This window comes from Ylistrum balloti, unplaced genomic scaffold (assembly GCF_031769215.1).
Source record: "Ylistrum balloti isolate Yb309-2 unplaced genomic scaffold, AGI_CSIRO_Ybal_v1 Utg371338, whole genome shotgun sequence".
In the NCBI taxonomy this organism is placed as follows: domain Eukaryota; kingdom Metazoa; phylum Mollusca; class Bivalvia; order Pectinida; family Pectinidae; genus Ylistrum; species Ylistrum balloti.
This window is the reverse complement of record NW_026782711.1, coordinates 340,335-363,297: the sequence shown is the minus strand read 5'-3', so window position 1 is coordinate 363,297 and position 22,963 is coordinate 340,335. Positions and strand designations below refer to the sequence as shown.

General features: G+C 34.8%; 1 protein-coding gene across 9 annotated transcripts in view; it reads right to left on the bottom strand.

Annotated features, from left to right (window-relative positions):
- LOC132562096 (protein amalgam-like) overlaps positions 1 to 22,128 on the bottom strand; it is a 414,615-nt gene extending 392,487 nt beyond the window's left edge. Inside the window, exons 1-6 of one of the 9 annotated variants that reach the window (XR_009554734.1) lie at positions 22,038 to 22,126; positions 16,572 to 16,706; positions 15,966 to 16,073; positions 12,510 to 12,625; positions 4,360 to 4,564; positions 2,861 to 3,010 (exon numbers count right to left, since the gene is read on the bottom strand). Coding sequence is in view for 1 of the 9 variants with exons in the window: in XM_060226827.1 (XP_060082810.1) it covers positions 2,861 to 3,010; positions 4,360 to 4,564; positions 12,510 to 12,625; positions 15,966 to 16,005 (511 nt within the window). In the remaining 8 variants the exon portion in view is untranslated. The other 8 variants (XR_009554735.1, XR_009554733.1, XR_009554736.1 and 5 more) reach the window with 8 other exon arrangements.
- Between the last annotated feature and the right edge of the window lie 835 nt (positions 22,129 to 22,963).

Below are 22,963 nucleotides of genomic sequence, written 5' to 3'. Positions count from 1 at the left end.
AAAGAAAATCAACAATAAACAGCTTTAATGTCACCAAACATATTCTATCAACATAATGTTTATACTTGCTTTCAACAATGTCATGATGTTTGCAAATTCAGCGATTTTATTGTAATATTTTGATGTAGTAATGTCGCTTAATTGTTATGCGAATGCAATGTGATCTACATTCACACAATGAATTGTTTCACGGAAGTACGAATTTGTTACACAGGAAAGAATAATAACAACGAATATTGATAAAAATAACGTTCTATGTGAAAATATATCTCTTATCCGAAATAGGTATCGACGTTTTGAGGTCTGGTTTTGAAATAAACACTACTAATGTTTCTTAACTTTATTCGGATTGTACAGAATCTTACAGAAAAAAACCCATATTTGACTATTGGTGGAAGTTTATACAAAAGGCACACCCTAAATACAAATTTAGAGTTAGATAAAACAGGACTAAACGATGAGTTTAACTGCATCATACAGCTGTTTCGTCCCACTAGGACTAGTCAGAGATATGAGGGCATACTTTGTAAAATCTAGGAGGCGATTGAGAAATATCTTAAGTAATAAAAAGAAAAGTCAAAATACAAATGGGCCGATTCACTAGCCCCATAATTGAATAGATTCTGTAATTTTCATACATTTAATAATTTAAGTATAACAACAATGATCTAGTATATGCGTATTTGCTGGAGCGTGCTACTATTCGGAACAGTTATTCATCAACACTATTTCCTATCCCACGTTGACTCCAGATTAAGCTACATGTTACTTCCAGCATTGAAGGTAATGAGAAAATATTTTATTGTAATCTTATCGCGATTACGCTCATTACAACCAATGCCGTTGAATATTGATAAAAGTTAAACAATTGTAGAATTACACATCATCATTAAGACTTGTCTGTATAACGGAACTGAAAATGTTCCTGTTCGTCGGAACTTCGATTGTATTTAGAACATTACATCCAAAGTACACTTGCCCTGTCAAAACTCAGTTATATCTTAAAGCTTACGTCTGTCTAGAGTGGCAATTTAACATATTCAAGTAGTGATATCGGTTGCGTCGATGCCAAAAAACCGTCGACTGTAATTTCGTACGGAGAAATGACCAAAAACTAAACTACTTGTAGTAACATATTCCCAAGTGATTAATCCTGTTTGATTGAATGTATAAGACTCGAGGTAACGGTTTCCATACTAATGAAAGCATGCGTACACCAACAATGGTAAAACGTCTTTTGAATGGATGTCTTAGCTATCCGTTATATTTATCGCACCGTTTAAAGACGACAAGATGACGGGGCGTATGCTTTAGATTCTCTGTTTTTAATTTCAGCCTATGCATATCTATATAACTTCAGTGTGAGATTAGTACAAATAGGAAATAATGTTTTAATGGTATGTTGTTCGCCGCATGCATTGACGTAACTCAAACATATGCTAATAACTACATTTATTTCAAAACAAATACATAACACGGGGAATCCATTGATTCCTTGTTGTTAGTAGTCAAATATGATCTATAAATGTTTATCCCGTTTCCAATTCCAATGTATTATCCATATACATATGCAATCACTGGTCATTTTCATACAAATCCAACACCGATCGATTCGGTTCTTCCAGACAATCAAAAAACTCAAATGTATTTCTACGTTTGGGTCGGAAAATTGAAGCATTAGTCAATGTTCTTGTTACATGTATTCTAAGGTTCGATGCGATCCATTTAAGGATCCAAGTCTGAAATGACGTACATACAATGTGTTGCTGATGTGTATAACTATTGACGTGGGTGTTACTGAAGCGAAACCAATTACTGACGATACGGAGGAAAAATTATTGTTTCAAGTTTCTAACAATGGTATCATAAAATATATTTGCCAACCCCGAATGATGTTACAGACCAAATTTGAATGAAATCCATTAAAGTATTAAGGAAGAGTAATGATTTTAATCAAAGTATTCTCTAACTACCCTGTTAGGGATTCACCACCATGTCCATAGGGCTCGAATCTAAGAAATAATTCCCCATCCTCAATGATAATTCAGGCCGAATTTGAAAGAAATATATTCAAGCATTGATAAATAGTTGCAATTTGAAGCAAAATATTGACTACCTTTCCCTTTTCAGGCCCCGCCCCCGAGTCCCATGAGTTGAATCGACTTTCTGAGTTCAGAAATGATTCTCCACTCTCAATGATTTTTCAATCAAATTTGGTTAAATTCCATCCGATCATTAAGAAGGAATAGCGTTTTGAAGCAAAAATATTGATTAACTTTCCCATTTGGGGCCCGCCCGCCCCTAGGTCTGTAAGGATCGAATCGAGTTTCTGAATTTAATAAATGATTCTCCACTCTAAATGATGTTACACAAGAAATATGGTTAAAATTCAATCAAGCAGGAAAAGCGTTTTTAAGCGAAATAATTCCCCCGTTTGGAACCCCGCCCCAAGTCCCGTTTTGGGGGGAAGGTGGGGTTGGGGGCGAATCAATATCTGAATTTAAGAAATAGTTGCCTACCCTAACAGACGAATTAGGTTAAGAACTGTTGAAATTCATCCAGGCAGAAAAGAGGAGTAGAGTTTTAAAGCTAATTTCAGCACCTCCCCTTTTGGGTCCTCGTTCCCTATAGATCGAATCGAAATTCTGAATAAGAAATTAATATCTGCACCCAATGATGCATCAGACTAAATTTGGTTGAAATCCACCACGGTATGAAAGAGAAGTAGGGCTTTAAAGAAAACATTTACGTACGACGCACGGCGGACGATGACGAATGAAGCACGATAGCTGTAGATAAAATGAGCTGATAAAAAATGAAATGACTTATGATATTGTATACTATGCCATTCATTTCTTACTTGTTTTAGCATTTGGAGAGTCTTTTTGCTTTCGGTACCACGTGATCTCGGGTTGTGGAACGCCTGTAGCATTACACACTAGCTCCAAATCTGAGCCCTCTCTCACAACCATATCCTTGCTTGAGTATGCTGTCAGAATTTTTGGCGATACTGCAAAATATCAATTGGATTATGTCAGTTAATCTATAAAATATTTAAAACACAAACACGTGTTTTACTTGTTCGAAAATATAAAATGGGCACTTTTAATACTTATCCTGTCTTATCGACTGATAGATGTCCATGGGACATGTCTGTTATTTTCTAGTTACTTTGATTTCACGATCACATATTGTCCTACGACTTGAATTGAAATGAAGTATTGACCTGATATATGAGGCGATGCAATAGTAATAATTGTTATATACCAGGTACGTAACAGCACGGGTAAGGTACAGCACACCAAATATGTGTAGGCCAAGATATAGGTAAATAATACATATACATATACATCATATACATGTAGTAAGTGAATCTTAAACGGCAAGCGGGCTGGTAATTGTTTTCTCGATATTACATACCAAGCTTTAAGCTAATCACTTTGTATTTTTTATGGTTCAGATTTTCATGTTTTTTTTTTTTTTTTTTGCAAAGGCTTGTAGCAAACTGGTGTACTTTTTTCACTGATGTCATTAAGCGTACTTGGTTTTGATGCCGGCAAACAATTAGAATTACTAACCGACAGCGTTAAGTTTTGAGGTGACGTATTTCGAACGTGCATCATATGCTTATCTGGAACAGATTCTCTCTAGTTTGAATATAATAAAGTAAATCAGTAACGCCAATGTTTTGTTTTTTGAAACAATAATGCTCATGTCAATATTTTCTGTTTGGCCATTTCCGTTATCTATAGGGTGTAACGACACAATGCATTTCAAGCGCTAAAACACTGGTTTCACCACTTGATGTAATCAGACAATGATTAGTGTTGTCAATGATAGGGGCTTTAACTGCCCACACTTTAATCAAGTGGTACAGAGAATGCTGGTTCTATTTGGCATGCCTTCAAAAATTTGTTTTTATTTCTTTATCTTTATAAAGCTCTTTTGTAGATGTTCATATAACAGTATGCTTGTGCAAAATAAACTTCTCATTAATTTCTGGTCAGTAATGAATTACAGAATGTTTCATTCAATTACGGCTAACAGATACTGTATAGAAAATACGAAATAATTGCTTCGTCCGACTGCAAACACTTATAAATAACAACAGATATGATTCATTCACCATGTCAAGGACTTTCATTCTAATAATGATATGAAAATCGTATCTAAAAGTGAAAAATCTTCAATGCCCATCAAACATTACTAGCATGCGGAACATTCTAGGATTGCCAGATCCTATTTCTGCAAATAGATACACTATCAAATATTTAAGTCTTAGGAAAAAAAAAGGAAAGGCGTGACAGGTTTCTCATAAGAATGAAATTTGTCATGACATAATTTGTTTAGTGAACTTACGTAATACATTTAGCTCAGCCACCTTGTTCTGTACAGGTCTGGTGGACAATCTACACGTATAATTCCCACGATCACTGTATTTGACTTGCTCGATACGCAGGTTCCAGTCATCTTCATATGGACTTCGCACACTTATTCGTTTATCTGACGTTCTTGTGACTTCGTTCATCGTCAACAAATTTCCTGATGGACCGATCCATAACACCTATACAATTAACAGTATTTCATTAATTATTCACATAATATCTTGATAATAACTAGAAGTAGGTATGACCTTCAATCAGACTGGCTTTTGTATAATACTTAATATTTATACCGAAATATAAATTATTGGCTGAATGAATGCTCAGCTTAAATATTTTTTTTTAGTAAAAACAATGGGGTTAGATAGTATTAACCCTCCCACTTCTGAAACAATCGAGGACTTGTGCACTGCATTCGTGTATACATTAGATGGTCACATTACGGACCATCAATACGTGAATTTATTTTGCACAGGAGGATGAAATAAAAATAATGACATTGATGCATTAAACGAGGACAAACACCAAGGACAAATATACATAAACATAGGTACAGAAGGGCAAAATATACAACATCGTCAACATACAAGGACAACTTGTACCACAGTTCAACTAGCAAGGACTTGTTTGTTGGTGTAAACACATAACGCATAAACACATAAGCCAGAAAACTCTCTTAGGGGCTGAGGATGCAAAATGAATGTAGATACAGAAAGATTACTGTGAATTATAGCCGTTTCAATATGTAACACAAACGACGGCCATGTTATACTGTTTCATAAAAGAACCAGCTGTAGTTCTGCAGTGTAAGACAGAAACATTGTCCTCTAAGCCGTGAAACAATAAATATGTTGTTCTCTTAGATGCGAAGCAATTTGAATTATTAAGAGTTGACGTAACTACATTTTCTTCTACAGGTACAGCTTATCAAGTTTCCAGTTGAACTGACCGTTAAGTCAATTCTTATAATATTGTTGACGTCCGTCAAATGCAGATTCTCATTGTTTTTGTGTTCTATCAATTGTCTCAGTGCAGTTCTTACAGTGATTAAAAGTAGTTACAATGATGTAGTTTTCTAAAGTGCAGCCGTTGTTTATGACATTTTAAAAAAAGGTAATTAGTTATTACTGAAGAAGTTATTAACGAAAAAGACATGATAACTATGTAAATGCTTTTATAAATAACATGATGCAGTTTATCGGTTTACAAGATGACAACACGAAATGGTCACATATATACATTTAAGGACGCATTTCCTTTTGTGAGGACGAATCAAGTGTTTTACAAGGGTCGCATCTTGTTGCCCGTCATCTGAAGTATTACGGGGGGACATTAGCGGAAACACCACTATCTCCTGTTCATCTAGGTCATCATGAAAATGCCGCCTAACTTATTCATTTAATATAGTATTATCTATATACGTATCTAAACTATCACCATATTGTATTCTTGTATTTCGATATACATTAGAACGCTGCTGACTGACGTTGTTCCTTGTTTATTATGACGGTTTTTTGTTTACGCGTAATAGTGATTTAAAATATATTTTATTTCCGAAATTTCCAGGGTTTATATTTCTTCTTACATTCGCAGTATGCCTAGTGATCAACAATTTTTGTTTTCTTATTTGTATATAGAGAAATACCGTATAAGTGTCAAGGGTCAAAATTTTAGCGAATTTCTATTAAAACAATCAAATGATATTTCAACAAAATTTGAATTTCACAATCTGGATGTAAAAAAGGATACCTTATATACAGTACATAATTATTCCACGGAGTAAGATTTCACGATCACGTTAATATACCGCGAAATAGTGAAAATACCACGCGAACGAAAATACCCGGCTATACGGCGTTATCTGGTTGTGTATGTAACTGTAAACACTATTGTTAGATTAACGTAAAATGGCGTGGCAGTCCTTACACTAAAATACATGTGTGGTAGTCCTTACACTACATTACATGTGTGGCAGTCCTTACACCACATCATATGTGTGGCAGTCCTTACACTACATCATATGTGTGGCAGTCCTTACACTACATTATATGTGTGGCAGTCCTTACACTACATTACATGTGTGGCAGTCCTTACACTACATTACATGTGTGGCAGTCCTTACACTACATTATATGTGTGGCAGTCCTTACACTACATCATATGTGTGGCAGTCCTTACACTACATTATATGTGTGGCAGTCCTTACACTACATTATATGTGTGGCAGTCCTTACACTACATTATATGTGTGGCAGTCCTTACACTACATTACATGTGTGGCAGTCCTTACACTACATTACATGTGTGGCAGTCCTTACACTACATTATGTGTGTGGCAGTCCTTACACTACATCATGTGTGTGGCAGTCCTTACACTACAATATTTGTGTGGCAGTCCTTACACTACATTATATGTGTGGCAGTCCTTCCACTACAATATTTGTGTGGCAGTCCTTACACTACATTATATGTGTGGCAGTCCTTACACTACATTATATGTGTGGCAGTCCTTACACTACATTATATGTGTGGCAGTCCTTACACCACATTACATGTGTGGCAGTCCTTACACTACATTACATGTGTGGCAGTCCTTACACTACATTATATGTGTGGCAGTCCTTACACCACATTACATGTGTGGCAGTCCTTACACTACATTACATGTGTGGCAGTCCTTACACTACATTACATGTGTGGCAGTCCTTACACTACATTACATGTGTGGCAGTCCTTACACTACATTATATGTGTGGCAGTCCTTACACTACATTACATGTGTGGCAGTCCTTACACTACATTACATGTGTGGCAGTCCTTACACTACATTACATGTGTGGCAGTCCTTACACTACATTATATGTGTGTTAGTCCTTACACTATATTACATGTGTGGCAGTCCTTACACTACATTACATGTGTGGCAGTCCTTACACTATATTACATGTTTGGCAGTCCTTACACTACATTACATGTGTGTTAGTCCTTACACTATATTACATGTGTGGCAGTCCTTACACTACATTACATTTGTGGCAGTCCTTACACTATATTACATGTGTGGCAGTCCTTACACTACATTACATTTGTGGCAGTCCTTACACTATATTACATGTGTGGCAGTCCTTACACTACATTACATGTGTGGCAGTCCTTACACTACATTACATGTGTGGCAGTCCTTACACTACATTGTGGCAGTCCTTACACTACATTACATGTGTGGCAGTCCTTACACTACATTACATGTGTGGCAGTCCTTACACTACATTACATGTGTGGCAGTCCTTACACTACATTACATGTGTGTTAGTCCTTACACTACATTACATGTGTGGCAGTCCTTACACTATATTACATGTGTGGCAGTCCTTACACTATATTACATGTGTGGCAGTCCTTACACTATATTACATGTGTGGCAGTCCTTACACTACATTACATGTGTGTTAGTCCTTACACTACATTACATGTGTGGCAGTCCTTACACTATATTACATGTGTGGCAGTCCTTACACTATATTACATGTGTGGCAGTCCTTACACTACATTACATGTGTGGCAGTCCTTACACTACATTAAATGTGTGGCAGTCCTTACACTACATTATATGTGTGGTAGTCCTTACACTACATTACATGTGTGGCAGTCCTTACACTACATTACATGTGTGGCAGTCCTTACACTACATTACATGTGTGGCAGTCCTTACACTACATTACATGTGTGGCAGTCCTTACACTACATTACATGTGTGGCAGTCCTTACACTACATTAAATGTGTGGCAGTCCTTACACTACATTACATGTGTGGCAGTCCTTACACTATATTACATGTGTGTTAGTCCTTACACTACTTTACATGTGTGGCAGTCCTTACACTACATTACATGTGTGGCAGTCCTTACACTACATTACATGTGTGGCAGTCCTTACACTACATTACATGTGTGGCAGTCCTTACACTACATTACATGTGTGGCAGTCCTTACACTACATTACATGTGTGGCAGTCCTTACACTACATTACATGTGTGGCAGTCCTTACACTACATTACATGTGTGGTAGTCCTTACACTACATTACATTTGTGGCAGTCCTTACACTACATTACATGTGTGGCAGTCCTTACACTACATTACATGTGTGGCAGTCCTTACACTACATTACATGTTTGGCAGTCCTTACACTACATTACATGTGTGTTAGTCCTTACACTACATTACATGTGTTTACATTTGGAATAGTACTTATTTTTCGCCTGGTTTGATGTTTTGTAAATAATTTACCTCTGTGCTGTCTATAGGAAATGAAACTTTATAATCGATTATATCTAACTCATGGTTTTTCGAATTCATATAAAAAAAACAAGGGAATTGTCCTGGAATTTCATTAGGTAAAAAATAAATATTTTCTGATACCAAAAGTGACCATTGTAAGAAAAAAAAAAGAAAAAAAACGTGGGGTGAACCATAACATGTGAATTTGTAGGTGTCTTACCTTTTATTTACTTATTCATTTTGCAACGTGCACCTGTTGGTGAACTAAATTTCAACGATGACGTCAGTTATTTGTAAACAAAAAATGAAGTCATCAATTTATTCTAGTATAGAAACGCACATGTTCATTATATTTTTATCTAATTTAAGACTACTATGCAATTCACTCAGAGCCAAGGTTGAAGAGTTAGAAAAACAGACTGTCACTGAGGTTATCAAATATAGTATATTACCATGTAATGTTCATAAAAAACGCCATCAGCATCAAACATATGGCATCAAGGGCCATTATGGTCGTCTGAGAGATAACGTCGGGGTTATCTAGGGCAGTAATGTAGAGTAAATCGATTGGGTAATTATGAATCTTCCCCAAGGACATGCCGACCACATGCCGATTATGTGGGAATTCCAATTCTCTTGACCTTTATGCGAACATTTAGGAGTCATGGGCTTACTGACCATGATTCATCTCTTCGTAGTGTTAACTTTGATATTAGTATTTACAACTGCAGGTACTCTGTAACTAACGGGATAAAATCAAGTGCTTAAAAATTCCTCATTAAGGATTTTCCGAAAGTAAACATTACATTTTAATACCAGGGCTATTCGGATGTAAGGTTTTACCCAAGAAACCATTTTTTTATGAACATGAATAATGATTTCAAAATTTAATTAAGTAGCCAGTAAGTTGACAGTGCTTTAGAAAGCCCTGAACATTTACCACCCAAGTTACTGGGTATCTGTTCGTGACTTCTGTATACACCAGGAAATCTATCACATCAAATAGCAATTTCTATCAAATTGAGGGATTACACCCTAATTACAGATGTTTGATAAGACAGCCGGAATAATCGTATATTGACAACTGAGTGTCATTAATCATACTTTAACATCAACTTGTAGAGAGGAAACGAAACATTTTCAGATTAAACTTTAAATATTTCTTCCATTTCCATTGTAAAGACAAATACCGAAGCAGTTTCTGAATGCCAGTAAGCTCAAATCCTGTAATTATTCCATTGTTATCAGTATAATTACCTTCTTTATTATAACACATGTGGTATGTTGTATGGAAGTAAAGAAGGCTAAACATATTAGGAATAATCAAAGTAGCTTATTAATGATTTCACGTTACAGCAGATGGTGTCTCGTTTGTTTAGGGATTAGGCACGCTGCAATTATACACATGTGACAATGGGTTGTTTTACTATCAGTTAACAGACTTATAACTAACATTGATTTTGAAATAATGATAACCAAAACTAAGTCAATTTTCAGTCCCATTTAAAATTTTGATTTTAACGTTACCATAACCTGTGCAAATATAACATGTCTATAATATAGTTTGTATACAAACTGATTTCGTTACACATCATAAAAATACAAATAATTGAAAAGCATATGTTTAAAAGCATTTCTCAATGTTCATATTTTTGTTCTATAAAATCTTTATGCTAAATGGATTACATGATCAAAACATTTTAAAAGTAAAAATCAATGCTGTTTTAGCAATGTATGGAAAATGTTTGCCTTTAAGGTTCAGCGCGTTTATTGAGGAAATTATGGATATCTTGAAAATCATAAGATAGCAATGTCACTCCAATAAAATATCAACTACTTGCCTTGTTCGTAAACACGTCATGAAGTTCATTTTTCTTTACACAATTTTAAAAGATATTTATGATAAGAATATGATTTATAATTTTGATTGAGACAGCTTCACATGTGATATTTTCATCATGACGCAAGTAAACTATTTTGTTTACTTCACATTAGGGCGGGGGGTGGGGGTGGTGGGGAGACCTAGTTGAATACCACTCATGCATCATTTTGATAGCTGTTTGGTCATTTTTTATGTAGCTGAAGGTCTTAAATTTCTCGATCATTAACACAGATAAATTGTTCAGAAACACAGTTTCATAGTGCCGTTTTCGAAATTCTTGGCCAATCTAAGTCTAACATTGTAAACTTACACATGTATATATATTTATATATTGTATTTTTATTTGCTTATTTTACGAAATCATGCGTAATCAATGGTTTTCGAGCAGCCTTCCTGTTGGAAAACAAACCATTTGCCTATTCCCTAAGGAATTTTGACCTTATCAAACTTTGTTTTCTTAATGAGTAAATGTGATTTGAAACAGATGCCCAGCTACTGCAAAGTCAAATTATGAATTAGTCTAAGCATTCATGTGGATTCAAATACAAAATCTCGGAAAGTGATATATAAGTGCATCAAACTGGCATATCTGGATAAAATGCAGCTGGTGCACTTTGCAAAGAAAAATATTAAGGTGAAAGACGAATGCCAGAATGTAGTCAACTTCATGCTTTAATTGGGACATATTTCAGCATCAATTAATAGCACACTGTTTTATATCTGATAATCATGACAGATATATCATAGCATTAACCAGAGTTCTCGTATCTTGAATCTAACTGTTGCTGATTTAGTAAGCCATACGCATGGTTTTTGGATATCAGATGTATGGATATTCTTCTCCAAGAATTCGGAACAAACCTAGATAATCATAAGTTGATACTTATTTCACATTACTTATTTTAATAGATATTAGAGCTATTTATGATCCTTGCGATATGAATACGTTATATAATTGGTCAGTTGTAATTGTGGTGGCATACCCATGGTATACTCGTGGTGGAAATGTAAAAACAAGTCGAGATATTTTAGACAAGATTTAAGTTTTAGTGATCTTGAATTTACTTCCTAATCATGGATATAACTGGGAATATATAATGAGATTTAGGTACGAAATATTAGGTTTCCTTATCACCTTAATATATCCCAATGTATCCACGACATTCTTTAGAATACAAATCAGCAGATTCGTTTTAAAAAAAATATATTATATCACTGCTCAATTATAGTCACAACCACGAAAATAGCGCTAATTCTTGTAGTTTGTGACGAACGAGTATTTTCTTACACAAATACACTTTTATTTCAGATCTAGGTAATAAGACCATTTTTCCCGAATGGTACATTCCCGCTGCATATAAATGCACTGTGAGGTGAGATTTAAGTATTGTTGATTTAATCTACATTATATATCTTTTTCTTATTGTTGTTTGATACTTTAATACACTTTTGTTTTTTGAAAAAAATGTACAGTTTCGTGGAAATTAGTACAGCTTCCTTGCACACTATGCCCTCTCTACAGTGCATACATCCAGTAATCAGAAAGGTCGTCGTGCCCTTCTGAAATCGGTTGTGTGTACTGTGTGAACTGCACTATACACCAGCATCTTATCTTCTTTAAGTGTAACTTACTAAAAAAATCACCTGTGCACATAAGATGAGGTTTTGTGATCAGCAGTGAAGGAGTTCACAGGTGCAATAACATAGCATTCAAAACATATTGTATTGTGATATTTCATGTCTGTATATATCTTATTGTGCTACTAATTTATTGATTCTATAATGTTTTATCTTTATTCTCTACTTTTATTGGAGAAGAAATATACCAGACGGATTTTAGAGCTTTTGATTTATGTTGCATTGTTTAAATAAAATCGAATGGAAGATAATACAGATGACAAATACTGCTTAACTCTTCTCTCTTAGAAACGGAAGTAGCGAGCTTTGGGATATAGCATTAGTTACCCTAGTTCCTGGGCCTTTGTTCTTGACTGTACAAGGTAGCACTGCCGTGAATCCCGCTATCAGGTTAACTTTAATCGGATGTTGATCCAACGAAGGGCCACTGTTTCCGGCTACCACTGTAAGAAAAATGTAGAAGGATTAACACAGCGTATAATTGCCTATGGTTTCTTGTACGATGATCTTACAGGTAGAAAGATAAAACTTACTACTTTCTCGTGATGCTGACTAAATAGCGCAATGGCGTCAAATAATTCAAAGACTAACTGACATATGAGCAATCACGTGAACAACGACCCACTGTCAGACCGGAAATGGCGGACGGAACAACGGTTGCTAACATGTCAGAAATAAGAAATACTGTCCATTGAAACAATGACCCATTGTCATGCGGACGATGACTGTAACTACTGAAGCAACATATATACAACATGGATTGGCCTTTGATCAGAATAGAACCATAACCACGTGAGGGTGTACATGGTGCAAATGCGGGCAGAGTCACCACTGAAACCAAAAACTGATCCTTATTTAGATAATTGACCAGTATTACCGCTGGTAAAACAAAGCAAATGACAAAATGGTAAAAACATAGGACAGTATAATGACTGCTTGTGATATTTACAAAATGGTGATTTCGGGTCTTTCCGCTGTTTGAAAATGTTTAATTAATATATATAATGATTTGTAATTACCATTTTATAATACTTTTTACTGCATAAAATGCCATCTCATATTAATGTCTTTCAGACTTTGTTAAGATATTTTCGAAATGGAAACCTATATAGTTACTACGAATGTTACACATCACAAACGAAACAAGACATAATAAATGTAATGCTTTCTCTGCTGTGTTACCCCAAGTAGATTCTATAGTCAGCCTCCCCGACATACTGTCAGACACACCAGCTGGATTATCTCGTGTTTCCAGTTTATAAGCGATAAACTTTATGGTGAATGTTGTGGTTTGTTTTCATATCTAGGCTGTCTCTCGAATTTTGGCCTTCCTATTTTTTATGTTCTGTGGTTTACCATTTTCTTGCATCTTCATTGAAGCTGATATAACTAAATTCAGATACCGTCTTGTGGTCTCTTAGTTACGTCACTACAGCTGGTGATCATTCACCATTAGCGTATTGGGAAATTCAAATCTTTCCACACGGCGTGTTTTGTAGATTTTAACAGCTATAGATTTAGTAATGAAAGGTTAACCACTCCGTTATATCCCACTTGGGACCTGTTGAATCACCTTGATTGACCTTTTACTGTTTACCTCAGTTGGGATGCTCATCTGAATTAACCTGGTGTTTACGTTGTAAACATACCATCCTGCTTTGGCCAACGGTCTCTACTGACACTAATATGCTCAAGTACCAATTGTTTTAGTGATCTTGGTCTGCATGAACATCTCTTCATACAAATCCTATACCCTATACAAACTGTGCACGGTTACCAACTGGCTAAGGAAACATCAATAGTTAATCTGAGCCAGACATCCGGATATATATACCCGGCAAAGTGTCGATGTATATCGCTTCTTGTGCCATTGTGTTTATCCAATAGAATGTCATCATTGATTGTTGCCATCGATTCAAAATATCATGTGAGGTAATACTGTAACAAAGGTGAAGGGCATGTGCTAGCTCACAAATAAACCAAAATATCATAGTGTTATCATTTAATCTTTAGTAAAATAGTTCTTTTTAACATGAATGTTGTCATTTCATTCCCTTGAAGGAGTCGATAAAACTAGTTGTTAATGTATGCAATTTGTGATTGAAACAGAATAATTGTTTGTACACGAAAGTTTAATATTTCTAATGTCACTGGTACATGAAACCTAAACAACACAAATAATATTCGAGATATAACTTTATGTAATATCTTTTATATCCTTATAACATAAACAATCCTATAGGGAAATGCTTACAAAGTTTAATCAAATGATGAATTTTTAATTGATTTAGTTTAGAATAAAACCAATATAAAAACACCTTAGTATTCTGATGATATTTTTAAATGATAACTTTTACCACTAGGATTGTAGTTTTTGCTTTCTTATGCTGATTAACACCAACATAATTCGTCGTTAAAACATAATAAATGTCATTTCCAAATTCTAAAACCATTTGATGTATTTATGGATAATATGAATATTTAAAACAAAAGTATATTAAACTGAAAATCAATCTGACAGGTCAGTATATAATATTAATAGATGAATTTGGACATCATATAGGCATTGTTTTGATTCTAATTGTTATTAATGAAAAAGTACTAAATTATATATTAATGATTCATTGCTATTGACGACATTAAGTGCTGCCTCATGTCCTTGGTTAATGGACATTTTTTGTTAAAAGTAAATTTAAATATCTTTATGAGTACTTACCCTGTCAGTGATAGTCATTCATGTCAGTTAACCGTATATCCCTACTTTAGTTGAATGTATTACCGAGGAAAAAATACACAGCTAGGTTTAACGACAATGACAATGAGATAAGGAAAATATTAGCTTAATTTTTCCACTAGTCCCTCTAAAGCGTTACATGCTATTTTCAATATGCCATCTTACGTATTTGATGTTATATTTAAGAAAAAGTTGGAAAAGTTTACCTGAGTTATTACACATCCCACTCACATTCCTTAAGAAATAGGAAACTCTGTATAAATGCACTGACTATCCTGCACGTCCGGTTTCGTGTATAAACATGACAGTTGTCATTGACATGGATTTTATCATAATGAGACATTAATATTTTTAAATCAAATACTGTATTATACACAATCACCGTATCCTATCAGAAGGTGATTAATTTAGTTCAGTATGTGTGCAATGTCCAAGTAATGTAACACAGTTTTATAGTAAGGTGAGATGCGGTATACAAATACATTGTACTGAGTGGATCTACTTAATATAATCCGTTGTTTATTAATAAGCTTATCTTCAAAGAAATCAGTGCTAAAATGGATATCACAGTTTCAAACACAAATATATCAATATTGGTATAATTTATCATAACACAAAATCGGCCTAGTTATTGAATATCATGTACGCCTTTCAGGTCATCCACTTGATAAAAAATACCAAAGATTTCTGAGTATAGAAAGTAAAATATTCGAGCAGAAAAAAGTAGAAAAATACAAAACTAAAACGTCGATATCACAATAATTCATAGTTTTTATACGTTGTAAGCTTATTAAGGAAAAATCTTCTACGTGAAAATGACTGTCAAAATGTTCTAATAATCATTTCCTATTGTTGTGCACCTGATAGATTTGTCATGGTAATACCAAGAAATCATGATTCATCACATACACGACTCTGTAGTTTAGGACAATTTAAACATCAATATAATGTGAAACAGACCGTTAACGTTAAAGCTGCATATGTATCGGATATAGAAATAATACATGTATACCAAGTTATATGTAGGTAAATCTATCGATTTCACTTACCTGTAAATAGTAGGGACAAAAAACATGATTCTCTCCACATGATTGGGTCTGTTTAAGCCTAAGATGTGATGTTTTCTGTGATAAAATCCATGTGTAGACCAGCCAGCCCTGAAACCCAACACTAAAAATGTAATTCCTCTAGAGTGTTATATCTTGATATTAAGAGAAAAAGGTGTTGATGCAGTAGCATACACAAAGAAACGTCTGATCTGCCTGGCAGGAAGATGTAAAGAGGGCAGAAGGTTTTTTTATAATGTAAACAAAACGTATTGACCACCTTCAGTAGCCCCTTTATATTACCAACAATCTCCTGGTCAGTTATAGGTTATAATAATCCTAATAGAACACTATGAACATTGGTCAATATTTGACATAGATCTGACTCGGATGTTTCCAAGGTGTCCATTCATTCATCGACAGGACAGAACGGCTAGCCTATCCATCACAGCTAATCAGGATAAAATGCACATGTTCAGGGCCTCACCGCCTGTACCTCTAACGACGTTAGACTCGCTTCTGGCTAGTATACATCCAAGTCTCTGCTAGATATGTGTGGTACGAGTACCATGTACATATCTTGTGTCAGTTTTAGATATCAGTACTAACGTTTGAAAACAGTAACAGATCGCTTCCAGCCACGCACAGTTCCGAGATATATACACACTGCCACACAGTACAACACTGACTACTGGTTATATGTGATAATCATAAACATCGCGCTCGTTCTACATCACAACGTCCCTGAAATAGAGAGAAAAATCGATAGTATCACCAATAACCTAAATGACGACTAGCACACTCATGGTCCACCCAAAACATTTAGTCCCAGGTCATAGACGTCGTCGCCATTATGATAAGTTTGTTGATTTCCGGTTTACTTAGCGAGCTATACAGGTCAGGTAGACAGGTAAAGGCGATAGTGTGTGTACGTGTTAATTAACTACATACTACGGCAGTCCAGTAGGGCGGTATATATTTCATATTTAAAAATAGAATGACTGAATGCGTTGTTTATGACAATATGAAGGATATTATTGGAGCGATCTTCTCATATTCTGATAATGTTGTCATCTACATATGTACTATTGTTTCTCTCTTTCCCACTGTGTTTACGTGGTAGACTTATATGCGTTAGCATAACATATAGAGTGTAGGTATCTCTAAGCCGTAGGTATATGTGTAGGAGGTTTAATGCAGGTAATCAAGCTTATCCGCTTCAACACAAGACACGACTTATTTGTTTAGCCAAGGACGTGAAGACGCCTAATCCAATTTCTAATATACAGAGTGCATGCGTCGTACCACTGAGGTGGAATAAAACCTGAAATTGTAATTGGGCAATTTTAGGTTAAAACCATCAAAGTGTGACTTTTAAAACGATATTTCCTCGTTAAAAATATCAATATTGTTTCATATTGATTTGTTTTGCTGGATGGTGTCAATATATCAAAAAAAGTTTAATGTAGATATCAATCATTTTATTACAGTTAGGAATATGTTACCGTTCAATATAAAGTTGTTAATTTTATCTTGAAAATAGAAAAGGTCAAATAGGAAGGTCAGTAACTCAAGACATTAGTTGAATTAATGATAAGTTGGAGTATACTTTGATTTTATACAGTTGTAAGCGCTGGATGGATATTATCCATTTTCTTTCGTTAATCAATTCTGCTTTTAATACAAACTTTATTTATTTTACAACAATTGCGAAACAAGTTATGTCAACTTATACTAATCACTCTTGTTGGCCCGGATGTAAGCGCGCGAGGGGTCTTATTGTGGGAGGAAACCGGAGTACCCGGGAAAACCCACGTGGTCGGGCAGGTGACCCCTTACCTTTTCACGTCCGTTCCGGGAATCGAACCCCGGTCGGCTAGGTGAAAGGCGAGTGCGTTACCACTGCGCCACCCGACCACCCTAAATTCTGCTTTTGGAGAGTATTTGTGACGAGCAATACATAGTCAAGTAAAAGTTCTATTCTATAATATGTCATTCTGTTGGTTGCCGGTACTATCGCTGTAATATTTTATTTCAAATCTAAAATGCCATGTTGCAGATTTGAACCATGGACAAACACATCATTCTTTGTCTTATCTGCTTGCCCATTTATCTTCAGTGTTTGAAACATTACTCAAGTGAAGCATTACGTAAGAGAGCACTGTTCATTGGAATCTGCACGTAGGCTGATAAAACAGCGTGCATGGTCGATACCATTTCACATTTGTTAAAGTTATCCGGATTCAGAGTATGCCAGGAACGGGAGACAGATGTTTTTACATTGTCCATATTACATTTAACTATCCACTTCAATATTATTCATGCATTTTAAACAATGTATTTGTCATTGCTGTAACTTCAGTAGGAAATTGGTCATAGCCAGCACCAATCCTGTCGAAGCATTAATAATAACTAATTTAGGAAACGAAAATAAAATCCAAATGTCCATTATTTCTAGTAGTTTTATAAGTCATTTTTCTGCAGCTAAATTGAGATGATTTATTTAATGCATTTTTGCACCGATTAGTTTTGTTCTTACCAAGAAATCATAAATTGGCGAAACATAATAATTATACTTGAGTTCTACCAGAGTTATTCGAGACCGATGTGACCCATTACTTTCAAGTTATTAATTGTTTAAGCTGCAGCGTTTAAAGGAAATCAAAAATACAAATTTAAAAAGTATCTAGATCTCATGGCCTATAATGAAATACAAAACATTTGGAAAACAGCAACTTGCGTATCATGAGCCGTATCCCCTAGCAATATTTGCTAACAGAAAGACGGTTGCTTAATAATTTGGGGAAAATTCTCTAATTCATTTCCAGCTTTTTCGACGTCACATTATCTTAACAGCTGTAATTAAAAGAAACATTCTTTAACCTCTCTGCATTTATCCTCATTTTGAAAACATTCATTACTTGGATTCGACCACTTTCCATTCCCATGTACGTGATAATTTTCGAATTTTATTTGGGCATACAACTACAATCGTAGTTTTCTTTGCTACACAATCAAATGAAAAATATCCCTTAATTATGAAAAATCCTGGTAAATATTACCAGGATTGATTGTTTAAAAGAACACGCCAAAATGTACATACCTCTTTATATTTTACGTATTGAATCATACTCGATAGAATTATGTTTATGCTAAGATAGCGTTTCGTTTTCGCAATTTGGACCAGGATTACATTGCTTCTGTAACAGACCTTTTCAATTATTTCAAAAAGATACATGCATTTTTAAGTAGACGACATACCGCTTGGTGAATTTCTTAATAAATTAGGCGACAATGATTAAAGCTGACAGTTAAGTGATGATAATCGCCCAACGTCTCCATAATTCCGATACATACCGGTAGAGATCGCTAGATCATTTTATCTGCATAATGTGTTTATATATACTTAACTTTTGACCTGTGATACATTGTATATATTGTGCCTGCAACCTAACGCCCATGTCGTCTTTTCTTTAAATAAAACTATGTATGATAGTATCTGTCATACCATAAAAATTAAAACTATTCAATAAGCATTCTTACTTCCTCTTGACTCTACCCCAAACATGTCAACCATTGACTGGTGCAGATGAAATGTCACTACCCGACCATCTAATTTGAAACTGTCACTTTACAATAGACACTTTGATTTTACACCATCTAACCACCTATGGACTACATGCTGGCTTAAAGATGGCTCGTATCTTTATGACATGATTAAGTTCATGGTCATCGAGATCATGCTTATTTTGTCAACGTCAGACTGTAAGTTGTCCTATTTTACTTTGCCAACATACATCATGTGCTTTGGTAACTCGCGTAATGATTTTATGTATAGGGAAAAAACAGGCGAATGTCACAGAGTCCAATGTATCATCATTAAGTTGAAACATTACAACCGTGAGAAAACAGAGCCGCGTGTATGTCACGTAAACACACAGAATTGTTTTTATTTTTAGCATTTCATGAAGGAAAACAGAATAAGGTTGGATTGATACAATAGTACCTGTTAGAAGAACAAAATAGATGTTGGATTACATTTTAAAATGTTCTCCTAGTTATAGGATTACTCGTTCGTCCTTGCCGTTTTTATTGTATCAAATATATTGATCGGAAAAATATAAAGACAGTTCTGCCACATCACCCTTATGTGATCGTACATGCACAAATTTTAATCAATTAGAACCTCGGTTTCTGTTCCATAACTTCTACCGAGCTATACATTTCTGGGCTTTATAAGACTCCTGCCTCACCCGCTCCTGATAACTTTATTGTTGAAAATGTTCTATCGAAACATATCAAATCTTATAGCTAAACACACTAAAAATCCATAGCACAATCTAAGAGACAATCAACTGCAATGTAGCACTTCCCGAATTGTGTTAAATCGTTGCTGATAATTGCTTAATCAAAAAGTATACGTCCATATTTGAAAGAAACTAGTGTTCAATTTAGGGTAGCGTCACCTAAGCCAGATTCATCTGCTACTGTTTACTACAAGACGGATTAATACCTTTCCCACCAGACAGCTGTCAATCATCCTAAAACAAGTACGATTACCTGTAGTTAGCCTTAACCTAATTATTTTTCAATAAAAAGTCCGTGCAAAGTATGAAGCCATCACTTCGTACTACACCGTTACCTAAAGAGGAATATTATTTTACAACAGTGAATTCAGATATCAATCATTTGATAAGTTGCACTCTTCCGCGAGAGGATAGTAACCTTACAAGCACATTAACACATGTTTAAATCATCAATTAATACTACACAATTTTATCTAATTCGGTATTAGGTGTTTATGAGGTAATATAATTTACATATCGTCCCTCACAGCTCATATAAAAAACCAATAACCCTATGTTCCTAAGGAAAGTTTTACAAATTTACAAGATTACGGAAATTTATCAGCTCCCTTGCTTTTTCAATTTATAAAATTCAATAAAAATAAAAGAAAAATAAAGAAAAAAATTCTTGATCCTGCCTCCCCTCATAAAAAAATGTATATGACTGTAAACGTATTTCACGCCTTTGTTAGTCAACGATATATTTATGTCAATTTCCAGTCACCAACACTTATACAAAAGACATATCTAAACAGCGGTAATTATCTTTCAACTTGTATTACGCGGTAGTTAGTCCTCGAAAACTTGTTCAAACGATTATGTTTCCTACATACAACACAAACCAGACTCTTCTTAGGGTACCACTTACACAATGACACGTGTTCGAAGTTTGGACGTTTAAGTTAAATTTTCATATAATGCAATGTAGGTATAAAGCGTAATGATAAGAAGTAACTGTAAAAACCAGGCTGGATTGCTTGTAACAAGGCTAGAGAGTTAACGATCATCCATGATTAAATGTTAAGAGATTAATTCTCCAGATGTTGTTTTGTTTATATAAATTCCACCCAAGTCAGTCGTTTGGTGATCAAAACAAACCGTGTTAAATGTTTAGTGATCAATTTTGACCAGGTTTGATGCTGGGCGACATAAAAATCGTCGTTAGATATACATGTTGTAGATAAAATGGTTCAGTCCGTTACATATCGATATATTTATATTGTATCAAATTATGTACATAAATGTATAATTATAGCCTTTGCGATCGTATTTGTCATCGACCGGATGCTAATTAATACAACAAAACACTGTATCATGTGAATGGTGGTAGTGTTAAGGAGTTACGTCACCTACGGTATGGTGTATTACACATTTCCAATGGGATTAAGAATAAATTTTTAATGACTGGTCATCAAAAAATGTCCACTGTCTCCTAACAGTATTTGATAAAAGGTATCAATCAAGATGAACAGCAAAGTTCCGAATCAATGAGTAGATTATGTTGTCATGTATCCGGAACTAACAAACCATCCTTGATGAAGTTAGAGTGGAATATCGCTGCGTTCAGTATTCTACCACGAAGGATTGTATAAGCTACAAATAATACATTTCAACACAAATTAAAGATGAGATATAATGACGCCAAAATATGGGAGCCGTTATTGACCCTTTTCATATGAGATATCTTGTCGTCATAACGATCAGTAACAGAGAACAATATCTTACCTACCATAAGCGTGATGATTTACTTGATATCGTCAGTTTCACCATCCACTGGATACAGATCTCACCGGTAGTAATAACACAATAGCTCAACCATTAACATGCCGTTCGTATATTACCCATTTAAGGGCAAGCATTATATATAGCAGGCGTATACGTATACGTATGTCGGATGTTGTAAGTGGGCTGCACAAGTACTCCATGGGACACCCTAACATTTGTGGTCAATAGATTGTGACCCAATTACAAATGTAAGTATATAAATTGGGTGTAGGGACAAGGATCACTTTAATCAGAATTTTTTTGTTTTTTAAACATCCCCACACAAAAAAAAAAAAAAAAACTCAACCGCTTGAAATGCCAATAATCTATGTAATATTACGCAGTTATAGTTTCAAAATGATTCTTCATCAACTTGATAGAATCTGATGAATTTACTTAAGGTCTATTTCAGGTTTCAACATATGTCGGTACATTTCCTTGTGAGATCTCAAGTCATTCGATGTTCGTTAGTATCCCTTGTGATTTTCTTTGAGGCCGTGAACTTAGATTAACCAAGATTTATATACAGTTGGAGTAACTGATTTTATCATTTTCTTTGATGCTTTTCAACGTCTCCCTGTTAAATCTTTCTTTTGTTCATCGTTTATCCTCTTTCCATCAGTTTTGAGCTTGAATTAAGTTAACCTGTTCGTTCTTGTTAAATTTAACACAAATGCATAAACTATAAGAATATGTTTCATCTTGATAAGTATACTGGGGTAAGGTTAAGTTTGTAGATAGTTAATGTTATTAAGACCAAGACCACATGTTTGCGAAATGCATTCTTTAGCTCTGTTTCCACTTCTATTACAGATATATGACGTAAGTAGGTGAACAGAACCAATGTAGGACAAGCAGAGGTAATATATGCATGCGATTTTTTTACCAAAA